Consider the following 20,674-nt stretch of genomic DNA (forward strand, 5'->3'; position numbering starts at 1 on the left):
ACAAAACAGCCAAAGAGGTGGCCAGAAGTACGATTTCCTGTAGTTCATGGAGTAACCAGATGTGCAAATTAAAAATGAACCCCGATGGTTAGCATGAGGCAGTGTTCAAATTAGCGGGGGTGTACGGTAGTATGTATGACGTAAGCTTGTTTCATGAAAAGAAAAATAAAGATAAGTTATGTTTTTATCTTTGACTAGGGGCGCCCAAATGGGGACTTGCCAAAAAGGAACCTATAATTTTGGACCTAAAATGGTCCAAAAACTTGTGTCGAAATCCATAGAAGGTTGCCACTACAAATCGATTTAAGATCTTGCACAAACAAACTGATCCATCACGCTGAACTACTTTCATTAATAAGTCACCTAGTTTACATCATCATCATTTGGTGGACATGCCTCACAAAATATACTTTGTGCAAAAAGACATAAATATAGATCGTTGCACGCCTGACATATTCTAGAAACTCCATATATAAAAAAGTCAACAATTCTAGCAGTGAATGTCGACTGCATATAAAAAAAACAAAACAATTCCAGCAATGAATGTTAAAGAGTAGGACAGTCAATTAAGCGTGACGAAAGAGCAACTGAGAAGGAGAATTTTCCTTGACGTCACCATGCACTCGTTTATGGGGGTAGTATGAATTGAGGATGTTAGATGCAATGTGGTGTAAGTGACAAAAAGGTTGAGAGAATCGACTTTGTAGTTTTTTTTTTATCAAGATTTCATTTCATACAATAATTGTATGGGAGGCCAAATACCAAGTACCCCCGTTGGTTTGACCACATTTAATCTGAACACTTTTTAATTTGTACCCCGCTAATTTGCACATCGTTCAGATTAAAAATGGTTCAAACGTCATTTAGCTCATGGAACGGAGTAAAGTGGAATGGAACGCTATGGAACGGAACGCAGAAAAAAAAACAACCAAAGGGGTAACCAGAAGTACGATTTTCTGTTGTTCGTAGGGTGACTAGATGTTCAAATTAAAAATGAACCCCGATGGTTTGCATGAGGTACCATTCAAAATAGCGGGGGTGCACAGTAATACAAGCCAATCTTCTACAAATTGTGTTATTTTTCCTGTTCGACTAGAAAACCTCATACAAATATCGTTTGAAAGCTCGAAATCACTAGAATGTTGTAGCATACCTTACTCAAAACATCACTTAAATCCTATTGCGTTTGACCCCGTCAATTATCAAACGTGAAATAAGACGATGCACACCGAACTGCTGTGAAGGTGATTATAGAACGAAGCCACACCTCAAATTTTCAAGAGCACAAGACTTGAGAACCAAACAGTGCTCCGCGTAGAAAATCTATCCCATTGGTCACCACCAGCAAGCAAGCAATTTGATTGGTTTTCAACGCGAACTGTTGTCAGATACTTTCGTCTTGTGCACTTGAAAATTCAAAGTTTGGCTTCGTTTTATAATCACCTGAAGTTCGAATTATATCCAAATCTAGTGTAATATTTTTACTAACAGGATGTTACATATATGTTGATTCAGATTAAAACATTCTACATTTGATTCCAAGTTGCATCTTGGTGAAACATATTCTCAGTGTTCTGGAAATTGCAAACAGCTAGAACACAATTTATGTGTACTGCTTTACATAATCATCGAATGTACGAAAGTTCTCTCAATAAAAGTTATGATTCTGATTAAAAAGCAATCTAAAGATCGATTCCATAGCGAACAAAACGAAGAAAGAATCGTTCAAATCTGTTGACCAGTTCTCAAGCCATTTCGTGACATACAAACACTATTCCATTATTATTTATATACATAGATTTCCTCCCCTCTCGTCACATTACGATGGAACGTGATAAAAGAAAAAAAAAAAGTCTAAGTAACTTCAATCTTGTATCACCCTTGGGACGCCTATTCATTGATTAATTCCATCATACTTGAAAATTATCTTCAAATATCGTGTTTCTATGTTGGGTCGCATCCCCCATGTCCCTTGCAGTTGCCCAAAATTTTATGGCTCATAAGGTAATCTAGAATGCCGTTCAAAGTGTACTGCGATCTGTCATACTTGGGTACCTTTTGCACTACCGAGGGACCAAATGCAGTACTAGAAGTGGTACCCAATCTGAGCCCGAGTGGGACGGACCTGGCATAACCGTTATGCAGCCATGGAAATGCAAAATGATAAACAACGATTACGAACAAAATGACGATCGATGAATCTCTTAATACAAGTTGAAGAGATAGACGAACATCCAGTTGGAACGTAGATCTATGAAAAAGCAGAAAAAATATTGAAGCGATATAAAATTTTTGATTAAAAAAAACCTTTTGAGGTAGAAACGATTGCTGCTGCATGCGGCAGGCTCTACCCACCGAGCTAAACATCGTTTCCATAAGGCGACGGCGATTGAGGTTCATATGTGTTAAATATAACAGCAATATTTTGTTTGTGTGGTCGAATCTCATAGCTATAAAAGCTTTGTAGCTTTTTCGCTATACTGATTTCCAATTTCCATATTTGGCTTTAATGAAAGTTTCTTCGCTATAACGGTGCTATCAGCTAAAAAGCTTCACAGTTGATATGAACACATAGGGTGGTTCAATAAATATGTAGATTGATATATTTCAGTTAAGTAAATATAAAGTCACGTGGCAGGTGTTCTCCAAAAGTTTGAGTTCATTTTATTAAAAACTAAATAACCACCTATCCAATTTAGTAGTAGTTTTTTTTTTTGAGAATTACAAATTGCCAAAAAAATTTCATATATTACACTGCGGAACACGTTTTTGTCTCAAGCACCAAAATACCGCTATTTACTCAAATAAAGGTTGCTGAACCTATTGCCGTTTTCATTAATATCGTAGCACGTCTAGTTTTTAAGATATACTGTTGAACATGAAAAAAATGACTATTTCAACCAACTTGCATGCAAGTCTGCCATCTTGTACGGCAATTTATTTGCTTAATTTGTCACACCATTCAAACTGCATGTGTAAAACAATGCTAATCAACAAAGTTCATAATATTTTCGATGTTAGAAAGTTATTTTTCGGTGATTCATAAAAGTATTTTATTTTGCCATATAAGTGAAAGGGAGAATTTTGTATGCAGACTGCAAGCATGTTGAAAAAATCGATTTAATCTAAATTTCATCGTGCAATTTCAACTAAATTATATTCAAATTGAAAGATTAAGTTGTATTTCGCATGCTTGGTGGATCAAATCACAAAAAAGTTTAACAAATCATACTTTAAATCTCATGTAAACATCATTGAAATCAGTGTTTTATACAACTTTGGCGACCTGTAGCAAAAAATTGTGACGTGCTGGAACATTTCTAAGGACGGCATCAGATTTAGCGAAACAAAATCTACTGGAGACACATAATTTGGTTCTTGAGACACGCAAATATGTTATTTTTGTTACGCTGTGTTATCTTCATACAAAAAAATAAAACATCAAAGACTTAGATAATTTTCTTCTACGGTTGCTGTAATTAAGTCTCCAAAACATTTTACGCAAAATCATCACATTGGTTTGATTTAAGATTACCGTCGTGTGGCGTGACATTGGTCCTAGGGGGTGACTTTGACCGCCCTTTTTGATACGTCTTATGGTTAATATGATGGTCAAAATACTAATATATGACCTTTTAGTGGCTATTCATAACAATTCTTAAAGCTTGCAACATTGCTTTCATTTTTTTTCTGGAATTAGTTTGCTGTAAAAATAGTGACCCAAAGTCACCCAATGACTCAATACTACCATAAGTTTCCAATTAAACTTGGTGCTATTAGCTTGTGTCTATCATCAAGACTTGGCAGATAGCTTGATCACATAGGGTTGAAAATGTTTAGCTATATATATTTGATCAAAAAGGAAGACCAAAAAGTGTTTGAAAAAATATAGGTAATAGTGAATATGCTAAAGTGAGTAAAGAACCTTGACAAACCCTTTTTGGAAGCTAGTGTGCTTAGGCGATAAGCATAGTAATGCAAAATTGGAGCAGGTCACCGTAATCATTATCAACGGTGTTACTTCAACCATCGCAACATGACCTTTCCAGCAGCTCTCGATTACATCCCTAACGCACGTGTCGGTGGAATGTGAACATAAGCGCATTCTGCCATACAAATGACCTGCATGAGCGTGCAATTATGTACACACTACACTATTTCTAGAACTGGCCGTGTTTAACTGACCCCTTGAGCTGGGAGTGATTTACTGTCCTACAACGTCCGGGAAGAGAGTGTTTTTACACGGGAAAGTTCTATCTTAGAATAGCATCGCTGTTTAGAATTATACGTTGAACTCGCGGGACCGCCATTCAAACTGATGTTATACATATCGTTTTACTATGATTGTAGTAAAACAACATAAACAATTTAAAAAAGTTTTCACAGAAAAATTGTACTTGTTTGGTGTTATCAAGTAATCCATAAAAAGTGTAGATCGATTTAAAAAAAATATTTGAACTGAAATAGGATTCGAATCCAGCCCCCTTCACTATATACACTACAGATGTTTATAGATATGTTGCATAGTTGCATCTTCATCGGCTTAGCTAATGGAGACCCTATGATTGTTATCATTTAACAGAAAAAAAAACAAACACTTATATTTGAAATCCCTCTCAACAGATGTGAAAATGTTGCATGTAATGTAACGTAAGTTGCGCTTTCATCTGTTTGCATTACGTAGTCAATGTAAATGTAAACTTACTACGTAGTTGACGACCTGTAAAACATCCCGAGGAATCCGTTACAGAGTTTGTATACATATTTTGTGTGAAATAACGATTAATTGGCGCTTTCGTAGCAGTGGATGATGAAATCTTGATGAATAGTGAATGAGGCGCCCGTTCATATTCAAAGTGTTTCGGTCTTATCACTTTATTAGTTGTTGGATGCCTGGGATTTGTAGGAGTACTTAGGTTGAGGTAGCCTATGATTGTTTTTAGTTATATAGGATGCAGTTTCGGGGCTTGCAGTGGGGCCTTTCTTAGCCTAGTGGTAACCTCCGGGACTACAAAGCAATGCCATGCTGATGGTGTCTGGGTTCGATTCCCGGTCAATGTAGGATCTTTTCGTAATGAAAATTCCCTTGAACTCCTTGGGCATAGAGTATCATCGTACTTGCCACACAATATTCGAATGCGAAAATGGCAACTTTGGGCCTCTCAGTTAATGACTGTGAAAGTGCTTTTGGAGGTGCAGTGGGGACGTAATGTCAAGAAAAAGAACAAAGATTAAGCTTCTATTTTAAAATATATGTGAACCGCGAGACAAAATGCAAAAATAGTTAGATAAAAGTCGCATTTTTCCCTTTTATCCATGGATTGCATCACCAACCAAAGTTGACTCCCAGACCTTTTCCTTCCTCACTAACAAACACTCTTCCCGTGGTGATTGTGGAAATGCACAGGTATTCTCGGTCTGTGGAAACACCAATTATTACACCCGAACATTCCTTCCCCATCTCAACTGACTGTAAGGACTTGACAGGCGCCGTTATTGAGTAATAATATGAGATCTGCTAAAATTGCACTTCGAGAGTGTGCGGAAACTCCCATCCCATATTCATTTGGATCGAAGTGCAATTCTTACCAGTCCCGATCAATCACGGAGTAGTAACCATTGACAGTCAGTCTATGCTATGCTTTTGTATACGTTTTATGTTACTGAAAAAATCTGCCGCCATTTCAATTTTTCTGTTAACAATGTGTATGTAGTATACGAAGCAAACAAACTGATAGATTATCGTAAAAATCGCACCTCGACTGTTAAGGTGAAACTTCTAAGATTGCACTAAAACTTCAAAGGCACAAATCTCGCGAAGAAAGCATCCCTTAACAGTGCACTTTTTATTTTGGCTTTGTGCACTAGCAGAAAGCTTAAAATAAGAAGATCAGGAACATTTGCCAACTAGTCCTCCAGTTTTCTGCCTTTGAAAACGTGAGTAGGTCGAGAAGATGGCCGGCACTCTTTGCATTCCGAGATGTTTCACCTTAAGCTCGGATATTCGTTCAACACTTTGAATAACAGGCACAAAAATCCATAACCCTGTCAAGGTTCGATTTGAATGAACTGGAGTATTTGCCTGAACGTTTCTCGTTATTTTGCATACCGTCCACCGGTGACCATAATCAATTTCGAAAACATCCATGATATTGGTTTGTTCACTGCATTTTTGGAGGATATCTGGTTCGTTATGGGGCGGCCGTCGATATAACCAGCCACAACCTATTTGCTATAGAACTCTCCAGTTTGTAGCATATTTTTGTAGCCAGGGCATTTGATACCTTGTTTTCACTTCTCTGGTTGTGTTTCTGTCTACTAAATTCTGATTATCAGAGCTGGTTGATTTCCATTGTCTGCCATGCTGGCCATCAGCTTTATGCTCCTGGTCCTCTGTGCCTGTGTCCCATGTACCGTTCAGGTGCTTTTCGTAGTGCTGATTTTCTATTGCCTCAAGTAACGTCACTGTGAAGATGCTCCGGTCATGGTTCCTGCACGTTTCAGCTCGCGGCACAAAGCTTTAGCGAAATGCGTTGAGCTTCTGGTAAAATTTCCAGGTCTTTTTGAAAAAGATATTGCAACAGTCAGGGACACAAGTTAGTTATCAAATGCTGTTTACCATAAAAAATGCCAAAGTTGAGGTATCTGGCAGGAACTTGGATAACGAACTACATATAACCTGAAGTTTTGTGTATACTGAGCTCATTAAATTTCACTCTTAATCCAAACAGTTTCAGAGGGTTGTTCAAATACAAAAGTAAGTAACCGAAACCGAAAGATTTTTTGACTTAATAAAAAATAGGTAAGTTACAAGTGGTTGGTATGTTCTGCTTGTTTGTGTCACTTGTTAAAGTCAACGACTTTGCCGAACAAACTAAGCATCCACACCTTACCGTTTTTTTTTTAATTAAATTGAAAAATCTCTTGATTACCTACTTTTCTCTTTGAACAACCCTCTGAAACTCTTTGGAAAATGATTAAAATTCAATGAGCTCAATGTACACAAAACTTCAGATTATTTGTAGTTCGTCATCCAAATTTCAGCCAATTCGGTCTACCAGAAGCTGAGAGCAACGTCGGGTACGTGGGACGGAGTCGAACCGGGCGGTCATGCTGCAGCAAGGAAAACGGCATAACATGCAACGTTATAGACGGTAGCGGCAACAGCAGACAGCAGAAACGCGGCCTGGAGGAGACGGAGTGCGAGAAGATGGAACAGCTGTGCCGGTCTCAGGAAACATGGAAGTTCAAACAGAAGCTCAACGCATCCAGTAGCAGAGCTAGGTTGTGGTCTGCACCGGGCCACGGGTTCCTTGTGGTCCCAAAATCATGGTGAATATTTCCTATAGCTGTAGAAATTCAGTTTTTAACAAACTACAATGTCTACAAATAGGAAAAAACAAGTTTTGAGGGGCCCATGTAGCATCCAGTTATATTGATAAAAAGCGTTTACTTCAATCATGTGGAATAGTAGTTTTTAACAGAACGTCGTATTTTTCATTTATCCAAAAATACATCATTCTGTTAATCAAAAAATATCCGGGAGCTTTCTATAAGTTGAGCTGGACGAAACCAGGAACTGCTTTAGAAATATTTCTTTTGTGAGCTATAATCTAAACTAAGGCTTTATCCAAGCCTTGCAAAATGATCGTTTGTATTTCTCAGAGCGATTATTCCATGGGTTTACATATTTATCATGGAAAAGCTTAAGGAATTCTTCTAGTGATTTGTCTAGAACCTTTTCTTCAGGAATACATATAAAGATTCATCAGTCCAACAATGTGCTAATTATCCCAGAAATTCTCACAGGATTTTCTAAAAATTTTCTTTAACTCTACCGATATTTCAGTAATTACTATCTCAGCGTCATAAGTACAGAAATATTCCTCCTACAAGAATACTTTTGAGAAATTATACATAAGTTTATTCCAGGTTTGAAAACATTCGTGTAGAAAATTTCTAGAGAAATCAAACAAGAAAAGCTCTCATGTCATTTTTTTGATACCATTCTATGTATTTTTACAATCACTCCAGGATCTTTTCGCTAAAGAAATTTCCTTGACTTCCCTGGGCATAGAGTATAATCGTGCCTGCCACACGATATACGAATGCGAAACTGGCAACATTGGCAAAGAAAGCTCTCAGTTAATAACTGTGGACGTGCTCATAAGAACACTAAGCTTAGAAGCAGGCTCTGTCCCAGTGAGAATGCCAAGAAGAAGAAAAAGAGCCACTCCTTCAGGCTTTATCCCATAGGTTATCACAGGAATTGATACATTTAGTTTTCATTAACTAGATTAATTTGTGAAGAAATTTCTCAATAGATTCTTCAATTTAATAATCCATTTAGTGTTTAAGACCACGAAATACTACAGCAACTATTTCTGTAATTCCTTAAAGAGTCCACTCGAGAATTTCTAGGAATTTCCACTAGAAAATCCTACAAGAAATTATGCAGGGTTTCGTTTGTTAATTTTTCAATACTTATTTCATCAGTTTCTCGGGATGTTTGTTCAAGACTCTCCCAACAGTCTATAAGAAATCCGGAGATCTTTAAAAGCTTTTCCCTTGTAGGAATGTATCATCTATTTTACCACAATCAGTGATATCTCTAGGATTTAGTTTAGAAATATCCACTGGATTTTTTTTTCAGTAATCCCCTCCAATTATTTCTGGAAAATTTCCTCAACATATTTTGGGAGGCGTTCATTGAGAAATCCTGGATGAATTCTTTGAGAAATTCTTTTTGGCAAATTTTGCAAAAGCCTGATGAAGAATTCTTATAGAAAAATCTCTCAAGGTAGTTTTAGATAAATTTCTAGTTGCAATATTAAAGAAACTATAAACGAAAAAAGAGGAAATTAAATAAAATCCCCATAGAAACTCAGAAGTAATTTCTGAATTCTATGGGAGAACCGCTGGATTGGTTAAAAGACACCGACACGTTAATGCTTCTAGTGGACGATTATGTCCTTTGAAGAAAGCACTCACGCTCCTTGACACGATGCGGCTAAACGCTTGGTAACACTAACCGCATGTCCACGAAGCCCAGTTTCGAGAAAGATAACTTTCTTGAGAAATGTATCTTTAAAAAATCCTTGGAGTAATGGCAGAGGGCTTCTTTGGAAAAAAAAACCCTGGATGAACACTTTTTCTCAAATGAAAATCTGGAGGGAATTCCTTGTGAAAGAATCACATAATGTACTTCAAAAGAAATCTTCGAGTTTTTGACTGAAGAAAATTTTAAACTAACACCTGAATTTCATTCTCAAGAAACTATTAAATATATGTAAAAGAAATTCCCCACAGAATTTTTTAGAAAGACCCTTTGAGAGATGACTGGTTGGATTTTCTGAGGAATCCTTATTAACACGTGATACTTAGCCGCTACTTTGTTGAGTAGTCACATGGCAATTATATGTTAGCCCAGCGACGCACACTCGTATTTTAGAGGGTCCCCGAATTCATTTCCTAAACCCTAGCTACGCCACTGAACGCATCCCGCAACGGATTCGTGCCGCGTGTCGAGAGGTGCACGGATAAGGATAGGAACATTTTGACGGACGAACGTGAGGTGACCGAAAGGTGGAAACAGCACTTCAACGAACACTTGAATGGCGTTGAGAGCATGGGCAGTGAAGGTCGAAAGAACAGAGTAAATGCCTTCGTCAGTACTGCGGAAAATGGAAACCAGAGGGGGTAGGACAAACGTTGGCAAATATTTTGTGCACAGAAAAGCTAAGAAAAATGTTAACCCTTTGGAATCCTAGACTGGAATTGAAAGTTACTTTATTTGAGGGGCTCAAACTCAAAGACGTGTTAGTGGTATTTTGGTTGGTTTTGAGTAGAGTTGAGGGAGTATTTTACTGTTTCCAAGTGTTCTAACGATATTTTCAGTCGATTTTTCCGCTCAACAGAAAAAAAAACTATGTTTCTGCTCAACAGAAAAAAGGACTGGTAGTGAATGAATGCCTCATAAGGGATCGTTCAAATATTACGTAACACAACAGGGGGAGGGAGGGGGTCTAACATAATGTTACGGTCCATACAAAAATTTAAAATTTTCCATACAAAAGCTGTTACGTGGGGGAGGGAGAGGGTCTAAAATTGGCAAATTTTGCGTTACGTAATATTTGAATGAACCCTAACTAGGAAATAAAACGTAAAAACAACCGAAAAGAGACTAAACAAGAACCAAGAAAACAAAATTAAACCAACTAGGAGTCAGGAGATAAGGTTCAAGTATTTTTTTTTTTTAAATTCTCTTATGTGTTTTTTTATGAATGTCTCTAAGAATTTGAAATCTATTCAGGTATTTGCCAAAATGCTCAGATATTACTCCGAAAATTGCTAAAGCAGTTTATTCAGTCGAATCGAATTCAGGTTAACTTCTGCATCCTTGAGTGTCTCTCGTGGTGTAGGAACAACGCGCCCTATCTAGTGAACAGGGAGTCGTGAGTTCGATTCTCACCGAGAAGACGTGTAACTTTTACGCAAATTCCATATCAATTTGTCCATTTAATCCAATTGCAAAGTATATGTAATGTTTAGTTTCTTTCGGTAGTTGCTAAACTTCCACTCGACTGGTTAGCCGTTAACTACAAATCATATTTAAAAAAGGAGTGTATTTAATGATTATGTCACGTCACCCCCCTGCTACAAATCTACTGTGGTCGATTCACTGTGGCCATTCAAGTGGTCAACTAAGCTTGACCAATACAGCGGTCGATTAACCGAGCGTAAAAGAGAGGAAAAAGGCGCTTTTCAATTTATGTAGGAGTCTAGAACCAAAACAAAATTGGAACAACTCTACGAAGTCATGCAAATGAGCATTCCAAAGTTTATTTACTAATCTGCAATTTTTCCGTGAATTTTCAAGCTAAAAAGTTGTGAGCAACCTAAATCTAATCTCTAGTTTAACTTAGTTCTAGTTCATGCAAAATTGGCTTTAAATCTATAGTACGGAGGTAAGAGAAATACTTCTAAAAACTACGTAGAATTTATAACCTAAAATGAATTTGTTATATATATAGAAAACCGCTAATCATCTTCCAAGTCCTAGACGGGGTTGAGAAATTGAAAATCATAGCTAGCTGTAAGTACTATTGTTTTTGATTTAATCGATCGATTGATCGAATTTAATAATTGAGAGTTCTTAATCTTTAGTATATGCACACAAACTATTAAGCCTGAGTCATCGTGATAAGACCCAACCGTCTTAAGGTCACCAAAAATTGTAAGTGATTACAAAATAATGAATAATATTACGGTTCTTCTGAAAATTTTCCGTTCTGCGGTAGCCGCCAAGTCCTACCGCAGCTGTCAAAGTTCTACCGCAGGCTTGAAAATCATCGTATCATTGAACGAAACCATCTAATCATAGTATGCTAGTAGAGTCCAAAGCTTTGGAAAACAGCAGAAAACAACATTTATTAGCGTGGTTTCCAAGGAATCATCGTAACCGATCGATGATGCTTTGAGAAAATCAGCAACGCGACTGCTGCGGTAGCTTTTTGTTCAACCGTCGAACGGAAAGTTATCTCTAAAATTGCAATATTATACTAATGAAATAAACTTAGCTTTTAGCTTACCCACATACAAAACGGTTTGCTCAAAAGAGTTTGGGAAACTTCCCCCCACAACAGATTATTTCCAAGTAAAATTTTCCTAGGGAATTTTCCTTGTCTTTAGGGTCATTCATTGGGTCAACTTTTGTTATCATTCATATTAAAAAATATGATTATCCTCTATATATTTATATTCTTTTCAAATCAATTTTATAAAATAAATTTGAAAAAAATAGACCAAATAGCTTTCTTTTACAACCAGTAAGGTTGTTCTAATTTTTTTTATCTATTTCTAGATAACAGGTGGGTGAACAGCAAAAATTATGTGAATTCGTGTAGTTGCGACTGATGGGCACAATCTGGGAAACAGAACAGCTACCAGAGGAGTGAATGGAAGGGATAATATACCCCATCTACAAGAAAAGCGACAAGTTAAATTGTGAGAATTTCCTCTCTCTCAGGACTGAGGAAGATCCCAACGCATAACCTCTTCACCGATTTCATGGTGGCGTACGGTAGTATCGACCACGTAGAGCTATCCAGACAACCAAAATGTACGTATAACGAAATAACTTGGAGGCTTTGTAAGTGCAACATTTCACTTATAAGACGTCGCGAAAAGGCCTTCTACGTACAAAAGTGGAGGCGATATACGTGCATATATGGTCGGCGTTAAGTCAGAGTGGACCAAGTGACATTTTTCATATTTTGAGAAAAATGGGTTTAAAGTCTAACGCTCTGTAATTTTTGAACTCGTTAAAATATTGGTTCAATATTTCTACCCATCTTTGTGTTACTTTCAAACTATATAATGTGAAGTGATAATCATGAAAAATCATATATACGAACCTCTTATAGAACGATTTTATGATGGACTATGTGTACTTGGTCCACTCTGACTGAACTAAAGACCACCGTTCAGTGAGTTGGTTCACTCTGACTGAACAATTTCTAGGAAAATAACAATCATTCAATGCTTGCATTGTCAAACTGGGTGCATATCTCTAAGATAAGCAGATTATCAAGACCCTTCGACACCAGTATAGTAAATTCTTCAATAATCCAGATCGTCAATACCGAAATCAGTGTCATTACGATAGCTTGAAAATTAAGGTTTTGCAGGGTCAGGGTATTGAAGGCCAGAAATATTCAAATATATGTTCAATCAGAATGGACCAAATGAAAATCTTGAGTACTGACCATAATATACTGGTCAAATAAGCGGGTTCTAGCACATTCCATACATACACCATAGAACTACCATAAACTTCTATCGGACCCAGAAATTGACTCAAATATAGGCAATAATCAATCAGTTTATTGCTTTTCACCACTTGGTCCACTCTGTCTGCACAGAAATTGTTGCAATTTCTGACCACCCATCCAAATGAGGTAAATTGTCGAAAAGCAAAATCAAATGCATCGAATTAAGTAATATTTATAATTTTCAATTAATCGATAAAAAGAAAGAATCATTCTATGTTGAAAAATCTGACAAATCTCTTGTAATGTTTTTCATTTCCTCATATTCCTCAGCGCGCTGATCATTTTCGCTGATATGGTAATAAGCACGTGGTCCACTCTGACTGCACATTTTATAGATTTTTATTGATCATCCAAAGTAAGTTTGTTGCATATCTTTCGCAGTTTACAGCATTCATCAAATCTGATCAAAGTGAAACGGAGGTAAGGTAATTTCGCATCTAATGAGAGAATAATCCAGTTTTCCCAAGTTTTGTACTGGGTCCCCTCTGACTTAACGCCGACCATATTATGTGATGAATAATAGTATACAATGCGAGTGTATAAATTTTCTACCGAACTAACCTATGATCTTATGCGACTTAACTTATGATAACAAATGTTGATTTGACAGCTGCTACGGATTGATTCGACTTACTTTGTACGAGTGTACGGGACGAAACAAAATGTACAAATGAACTCAGAAAAAAAGCGTTTTATAACTCATCAATCTGACGATTTTATCCACCGTATTTTGCGGGGTTTTTGTGATTTGCATGAATAAACGAGTTATTACGTGAACTTTTAGCGACTTCTAATTGTCTGGGTATGGAAGATCATGGACGAGAACAGCTTTCCCGGGAAGCTCACAAGATTGATAAGAGCAACGATGGACAGTGTGCAACATTGTGTGAAGGTTTCGGGCGAACATTTCAGTTCGTTTGAATCCCGCCAGAGCCTACGACAAGGTTTTGGGCTTTCCTGCCTGTTCCAAGGATAAAAAAACGGGTGAGATCTTTTCATGATGAATTGTGTTATTATTTGATTATATTTCCATTGATATATGCATTTTGGTTTGGGTGGGAACATCAGGGCACCCGATTGAAGCGAGATGGATAGGAAGAGTGAAATTACCAACTTTCTATCGCTAACATTTCGTGGAAAAAGGGCGGGCTCTTCTTCCCATCTATTGGGTCTTTCTGACAAGCAAGGACTTGATTGTACGACTGTTCGTGTGAACTTACTTTTGGAAGGAGATTTCTTTTTCCTTGCGGGTTTCGTGTAAGTGTCTCTGCTTAAGGTGATTATAGAACGAAGCCAAACTTTGAATTTTCAAGTGCACAAGACTGGAGATTCTGACAACAGTTCGCATTGAAAACCAATCAATTTGCTTGATTCCTGTTGGTGATCTATGGTATAAATTTTCAACACGGAGCGTTGTTTGGTTCTCAAGTCTTGTGCTCTTGAAAATTTGAAGTGTGGCTTCGTTCTATAATCACCTTAAGGGTCCGCCATTCGTTTTTGGCACTTCAGATAGAAGTATGATTGAATACGAATAGTCATACAATCTTGAACAAATTGTTTTGTTAGAACAGGCCATTGCTACCGGTGGATACCTTGCTACAATAGATGGCAGCTTATATCACCATCATCACCATCCTGCCTGTTGTTCAATATTGCGCTAGAAGATTTTATGCGGAGAGCCGGGCTTAACAGCCGGGGTACGATCCAGCCAATTTGTTTGCTTCGCAGATGATATGGACATTGTCAGCCGAGCATTTGAAAAGCTGGCAGACCTGCACACCCGGCAGAAACGCGAGGTAGCAAAAGTTGAACTGGACTGTGAATGCGATCAGGACAAAGTAGGGGAACATGGTCCAAGACGCACTGATGGGGTAAAATGGCCCACCTCATTAAATCATTCCTAGCACGCCGCAACCCTTGGACATAAACTCATAGATTTCTCCTTATATTTTCCGGTAAAATTCAACATTTTCCCCTTTTTTGCCTAAATATTAAGGTTTTCCGATGATTTCATTAAGGAATAAGCATTTCCATTCCACAGAGCAAACTCATGGAGAAACATGGTTGCTAACTACTAATTCTCCATACTAAATGGCATTTGACCCCATCCATTTGGTCATTTTGAACCACCCCCATTTTTCAATCAAGTTTTCTACACGATTTAAACCCGTCAAAAATGCAAATTTGGGAAATGTTTTCATGATGGTAGCTAGGAAATATTGTAAAGTTACTGTTAGGACTTCGAATGGCGTTAAAATGTGGATCTCATTAGGAGAAAACGACACAAATCCTTAAAGTGGCATTTTGGACCATTTGACCCTACATGCTAACAGGTGGGGCCGAGCGCGACAGGGCTTGCCTAGGTAGCAGTGTTACGATAGACGGGAATACAAGGTGGTCGACGAGTTCGTCTATCTTGGATCCTAGTTGAAATACGGAGGTGCATCATCTGTGGAAGTCTGGCCTACTATGGCCTCCACAAGAAGCTGCGGTTAAAAAAGATTCATCCCCGCACCAAATGTAGCTAGCTACAATCGATTAAACACTTAACTTGCTTTCCCCTAGTAATTCCCATGCAAACTTAGAAATGCTTGTGCAGTATCAGTTTTCATCAAAATGAGTTCAAATTTTGAAATGACATTCAGAATTTGACCTAGAATTGAATGAGTGGTGTGAAGCAAAAACGATATTTTGAACCCCCTTTTCAAGCACGAGAGGTTTCAAATTAGCTGATTTTGAAGCCCTTTGGCAATTACGACAGCAAAAGTTGTATTAAAATCAAGCACTCTGGGTTTGATCGTTGATAGAGAAATAAGGAAATAGTCTAATGCTAAAAAGTAATTGAAGTCGGATGTTTCGGGCCTTGAACTGTCCCTCATGCGCAAATTGTACACAATTAAGAGCTTTATTAATATGAGTTTTGTCAACATTCAACAAAAATTAACTTTCGGCCGAGATAGCTTTTTTACGCACCTAGTTCCTGCCTTTAGTATCATTATATAGTGAATCACTTGTTTACCTCGCCATGATGACACCTATGTGTGTTTACCATTTTCTTGAAGATAGTTTCAGGAAGATGGCCGAGTCAAAAGCAGAAGCCATAACATTATCATATGTTTCTTTGAGAGCGTTTCCAAAGAAAAGACAAATCTGAACAAATTTTGTCTCAGGTGAAACGGATATGCTAGAACAGAAGAATGCTTCGAATGCTCAACACTAAGAATGGTTCAGGATTAACGTTTCCAAGATGTAGAATCTACATTGTACATGCATCGACGTCTCATTATAAATTTCTAAGGTCACAATTGTAGCGAGTAAAACAGAGCCCCAAGCTAATGTATAAGTTGCCGGACATGTGCAAACAATGAAATAATCATTCCTATATCGAAATTGTAAATGTAATTTCAAAAGGCTTGCAGCAATGATCTCACGGACAACAAGCCAAAGTCAATAAACCTTCAAAATTGTATATATACCTACCTAATAAAATTTAAATTAAGCCCGCGCAGCCTCACTCAATCTCATCCTTGCCGTTATCAGCGCATCATGCGATTTGCTCGTGAGAATTATTACACTCGTAGCTCATAATCACATTCTGTGGTGAAAGTATGTGGCGTCGGAATGGTGATTAAATGGAAATAAAACATCACTTTGAGTTTGTTTACATTTTATTTATTTCATGTATACCATTAGTTTCAAGTAAATCGAACACTGGGTGCTAAGTTGTACTCTTTGGACTTTCATCTAGCTGATACCGCCGCCACTCTCAATTCATACGCATTGAGTCATCGTCACTCTCTTCTTTCACTAAATTTTCTCTACCGAAGCGCATGTCATCGATGGAAACAATACACACATTTACTAAGCAGCCGGGTTATTCCACATTCTTTACCGTCAATCATATGATTGAAATTGAAATTATCAGATATCAAAAAATTATCAGCACCATTCAAATTTCCTGCAAAGTCATTGCTACGAATCTATCTCACCATTTGGCCTCCTCTCTTCGTCACGGACGGTTGAGGAGTTCTCTCTGAGTATCAGTCTGATTGATCCTAGATAACCGAAACAGAAATCAACTCTGAGTGTATCTAGCCTTAAATCTAGTTTGTCCAGCAAAATATTTCCTAACTTATGTTTTACTACTAAAACTACCATGATAAGGCACGAAAGCTGAATATACGGTATTCAACTACCCGCGTGCTAAAATCATTCGAATCAGTCCCAATGCTCTACTAACATGTGCTCCAATTACTCTGGAAGCAACGCTCCTTTCGTCATACCTCCTTTTCTGGATTCTTGCTGGCTCTCAATTCGTGAAATTCATTCAGCAGCTGATACAGGTCAACCTTCAGATGATTGTTTTCTTCTTTCAGTTCCTGTATGGTGTTCCTCATCTCTTCCGAATATGCTCGGATCGACTCCATTTCAATTTTTATGTTTTCGTACTTTTCTATCTGCTGTTTGAATGCTTGATTTTCCCGTGTTAAACTCTGGTGATCTTGTTTAATTTTGTAGATCTCTTGGACCAGCTTATCGACCTTTTCGTGTTTTTTGTTCCTTGATACTGTCGAACTTGTATCAGCAGCAAGCACCGTGATGTTTTCAATGCGATTGCGAATTGCATTCATATCTGCGCTGAAGGCCTGTAACGAGGCTTGAGTCATATTTTCATGCTCTATGAGTTTCTGAATTTCACGTTTGGATTGTTTCATCTCTTCCATTATATGCTGAGAATGGAGGTTCAACTCGTTGACGTAGTTCGAGAAGTAAAGGTTTGATTTTTTGAGGATTGTTAAAGCTTTACCCTCGGAACAGCATATGCCGTCAATTACCCGTTCCTTACATTTCATAGAACTAAACAGCTTGTATTCCACGATGTTGATCTTTTTGAAGTAGATAATCATCTCCGCTAGATTTTCGCAGTTCCAGTCGTTGTCATAGATGTGAACAATGTTGATTTTTGGAAACATTGTACGCATATTTTCATACTCCATGTACATTAACCCGTTTTTGAACAGATGCAGAGTCTCCAAGTTTGGAAACTGACGTAGTACATTGATGTCTAGATATGAGAGCCGATTGTCATTCAGATATAATACTGTTAGTGATTCCAGTTTATGTTCCATGGAGTTTTTCACGATGGCCATATTATTGACTGATAAGTCTAGAATACGGAGATGCTTCATTCGCTGGAATAGACACAGATCGATCGATCGCAGATCATTATGAGAGAGATCCAGAATTTCGAGATTTTCAAAGTAAGAGATATTTTCGATTGTTTTGAGTCTGTTATAACCAAGTTCCAGTTTTTTCAACATTGGCACCGTGTTGGTATCGAAACTGATTCGTTGAATACGATTCCTTTCCGCATCCAAATGAAGTAGATTCGGTGGAATGTAAATACTGTGCAAACTTTGCCACCAAACTTTCAGTTCCAGCATATTTGGGAAAGTTTCATAAATATTGTCCGGTAGAATGAACATCGCTGATTCTCGGAACTTGATTCTGGTGATATCGTAGGCCGGTGCCAGCAACTTCACATTACTTGCTTCTTCTACACTGTCGATTCTAACGCCTTGAAAAACGCAATATCCTTCGGAACTCATTAAGCATGTATAGTTCACTGTTCGGCCAGCAAGCACAAGGTTCACAAACATCACACCAAAAGCGAAACTGTAACATTAAACAAAACGTTTCATTAGCACTTCTTGCATTATAATTTATTCTTGGTATTCTGGAAACTTACATTTCACGAAACATTTTTGATTTTCCAGATAGTAGCACAATTCTTCCGTAAACCTTGCTTGCAGACTGTCGGCTCCAACCCCCAAAATTATCAGTTTTTCCAGCTGTTCATGCTACACGCAGTACGAAATTCAAATTTATGCAGTGCACCAAACATTCGAATCGAATCAAACACTTCCAGAACCGTTATCACCTTTTCCAACTCTTTCAGACCGGCTGAAGATTGCGCTCGCTAAAGACTGACTGTGGAATTGCCGCGCGGTGTAATGGTTTTATAGAATCGTTATCAGTTTGAAAATCCCGAGCAGATATTCCGATCGATTAGGACACGAGACCCAATCAATCGATTATACACATTGCTCATTCTCTCACCTTCTCTCTATAGTGATTACGCGCGAGCCAATTCGTGAGACAAGTCGCGGGCGGTCTTTGAGCAGCAAAATGTGATGCTCTCGCGTGAGTAAGTATTGCTGCTACTAATCCAATACAATGTTCTCCGGTAGCCAAGCTCGTGACATACAGGTGGTTTCCGTTTCGATGAGCGGTGTTGATTGGTCGAAGCGCCAACGCCAGTTTATAGCTGTTGATTGCAGTCATCGATACAGCGATTTCATCATTTATGATCGATCGGGAAGTCAAACCCACCGACTCACACTTTGATTGAAGCTACAGTAGCACCTTTCATTGAAACAGCTCGCCATCATTTCAAGTTGTTCCTACTACTGTATGGACAAGAATAAATTCCCTAATTTGGTGGGCGTAGCCCCTAGCCAACGAAAAAAAAAATGAATATAAATTGTTCCATGCATTAGTTAATATTTGTTGTATATTTTGTCATGTTAAATTTCTTGCAGTTCAACTAAAAATCAAGCTCTTACCGAAGGACTCCAAAGGCCGTACATAAAATCCGCAACGGGTATGGAATGGAGTCTGTCGAATAATATTATTATTTATATCACCAATATTGTACCAAGTAACTACTAGTTGGATTCGCCAAGAAATCTCCTAAGGGGATCCTTTAGCTTTAAATATTCCTTCAAAAGTTTTTCTTATAATTTTCCTAATAATTGTTTCATGGCATTCAGGAAATATTTTTAATATCTTCATCGCGTTATCAGGATTTGTTCAGGTGTTTTCACATGGAAAGTTTCCAAACAATCTTCCAGGAGAAAATAATCTAGAAAGTTCTCCAAAAATACATCCAGAAATTCCCTAATATTATTTTTACAAAGGACAAGAAATATGATTCATTAATAATTCCAGTAATTTTTGTACAGATTCGTTAAACATACATTAACCAGTATAGGCCTGAGTGAAAGCAAAAATACTATAACCCTCACCACTCATCGAATTCATAACGGATTCAAATGATTTTTCGTCGGTATACTGGCACACATATCTTGTTTCTAGAAGTAGCCAGAAGAGCTCAAAAATACTCCAATGGCTGGAGTTATTCCGGGGTCACTGGGTCAAGTCGGGTAAAAAAGGGCTATTTTTGGGACATGCCAAGTTACCTATACTGCCCATACTCGCATAACAGTCCCATTTTCTATGGGATTTCCTAAAATATGGGAGCATGGGCAGTATATTTATTTGCAATTCAGTTTAATTTGTATCAATCATTAAGATCTGATATTCAACATTATAAATGAAGAGTTTTACACACCGGAGTGAAATGCGTTTTTTTCTAGTTCCCAGCTTTTGCGTGTTGATGCCAAAACTGTGACTTCAGTTGAGGATGGATTACCAACTGGTGAGTTCGTCCCACAATCAAACACAAATCCGTATCATGGCAATGTTTTTGAATTGGTCATTGTTATCCAATGCAAAATCTTGAATTATTGCATAAAATCAAATGTTTCCAAAAATAAATGTGTGCTATACAATGTCAGATAATAAGAAGCTGCTCTGAAAAAATCATACAAATCGGTTCAGTATTCTAGGAGAAAACTGAAAATTACGACATGAGTTTTTTTTTAGTTTTTAAGATCTTTATTTTCCAGGGTGGTACCAGAAACATAAATGCTCATTACTCAAAGACGGCTGCACCAAATTGCTTCATTTTCTCACAACATACTCGCATAATGTATCAT

The 20,674-nt window shown here is 37.7% G+C and overlaps 1 protein-coding gene across 1 annotated transcript; it reads right to left on the reverse strand.

Moving 5' to 3' along the window:
* Positions 1-16,483: 16,483 nt before the first annotated feature.
* LOC5573677 (MAP kinase phosphatase with leucine-rich repeats protein 1) lies at positions 16,484-18,899 on the reverse strand. Its single transcript, XM_001660949.2, has 2 exons — positions 18,583-18,899; positions 16,484-18,509 (listed from the first exon to the last, which is right to left on the reverse strand). The coding sequence occupies exons 1-2, from the start codon at positions 18,594-18,596 to the stop codon at positions 17,111-17,113; spliced, it is 1,413 nt and encodes a 470-aa protein (XP_001660999.1). The 5' UTR covers positions 18,597-18,899; the 3' UTR covers positions 16,484-17,110.
* Between the last annotated feature and the right edge of the window lie 1,775 nt (positions 18,900-20,674).

Source organism: Aedes aegypti, chromosome 2 (genome assembly GCF_002204515.2).
Source record: "Aedes aegypti strain LVP_AGWG chromosome 2, AaegL5.0 Primary Assembly, whole genome shotgun sequence".
Lineage (NCBI taxonomy): Eukaryota > Metazoa > Arthropoda > Insecta > Diptera > Culicidae > Aedes > Aedes aegypti.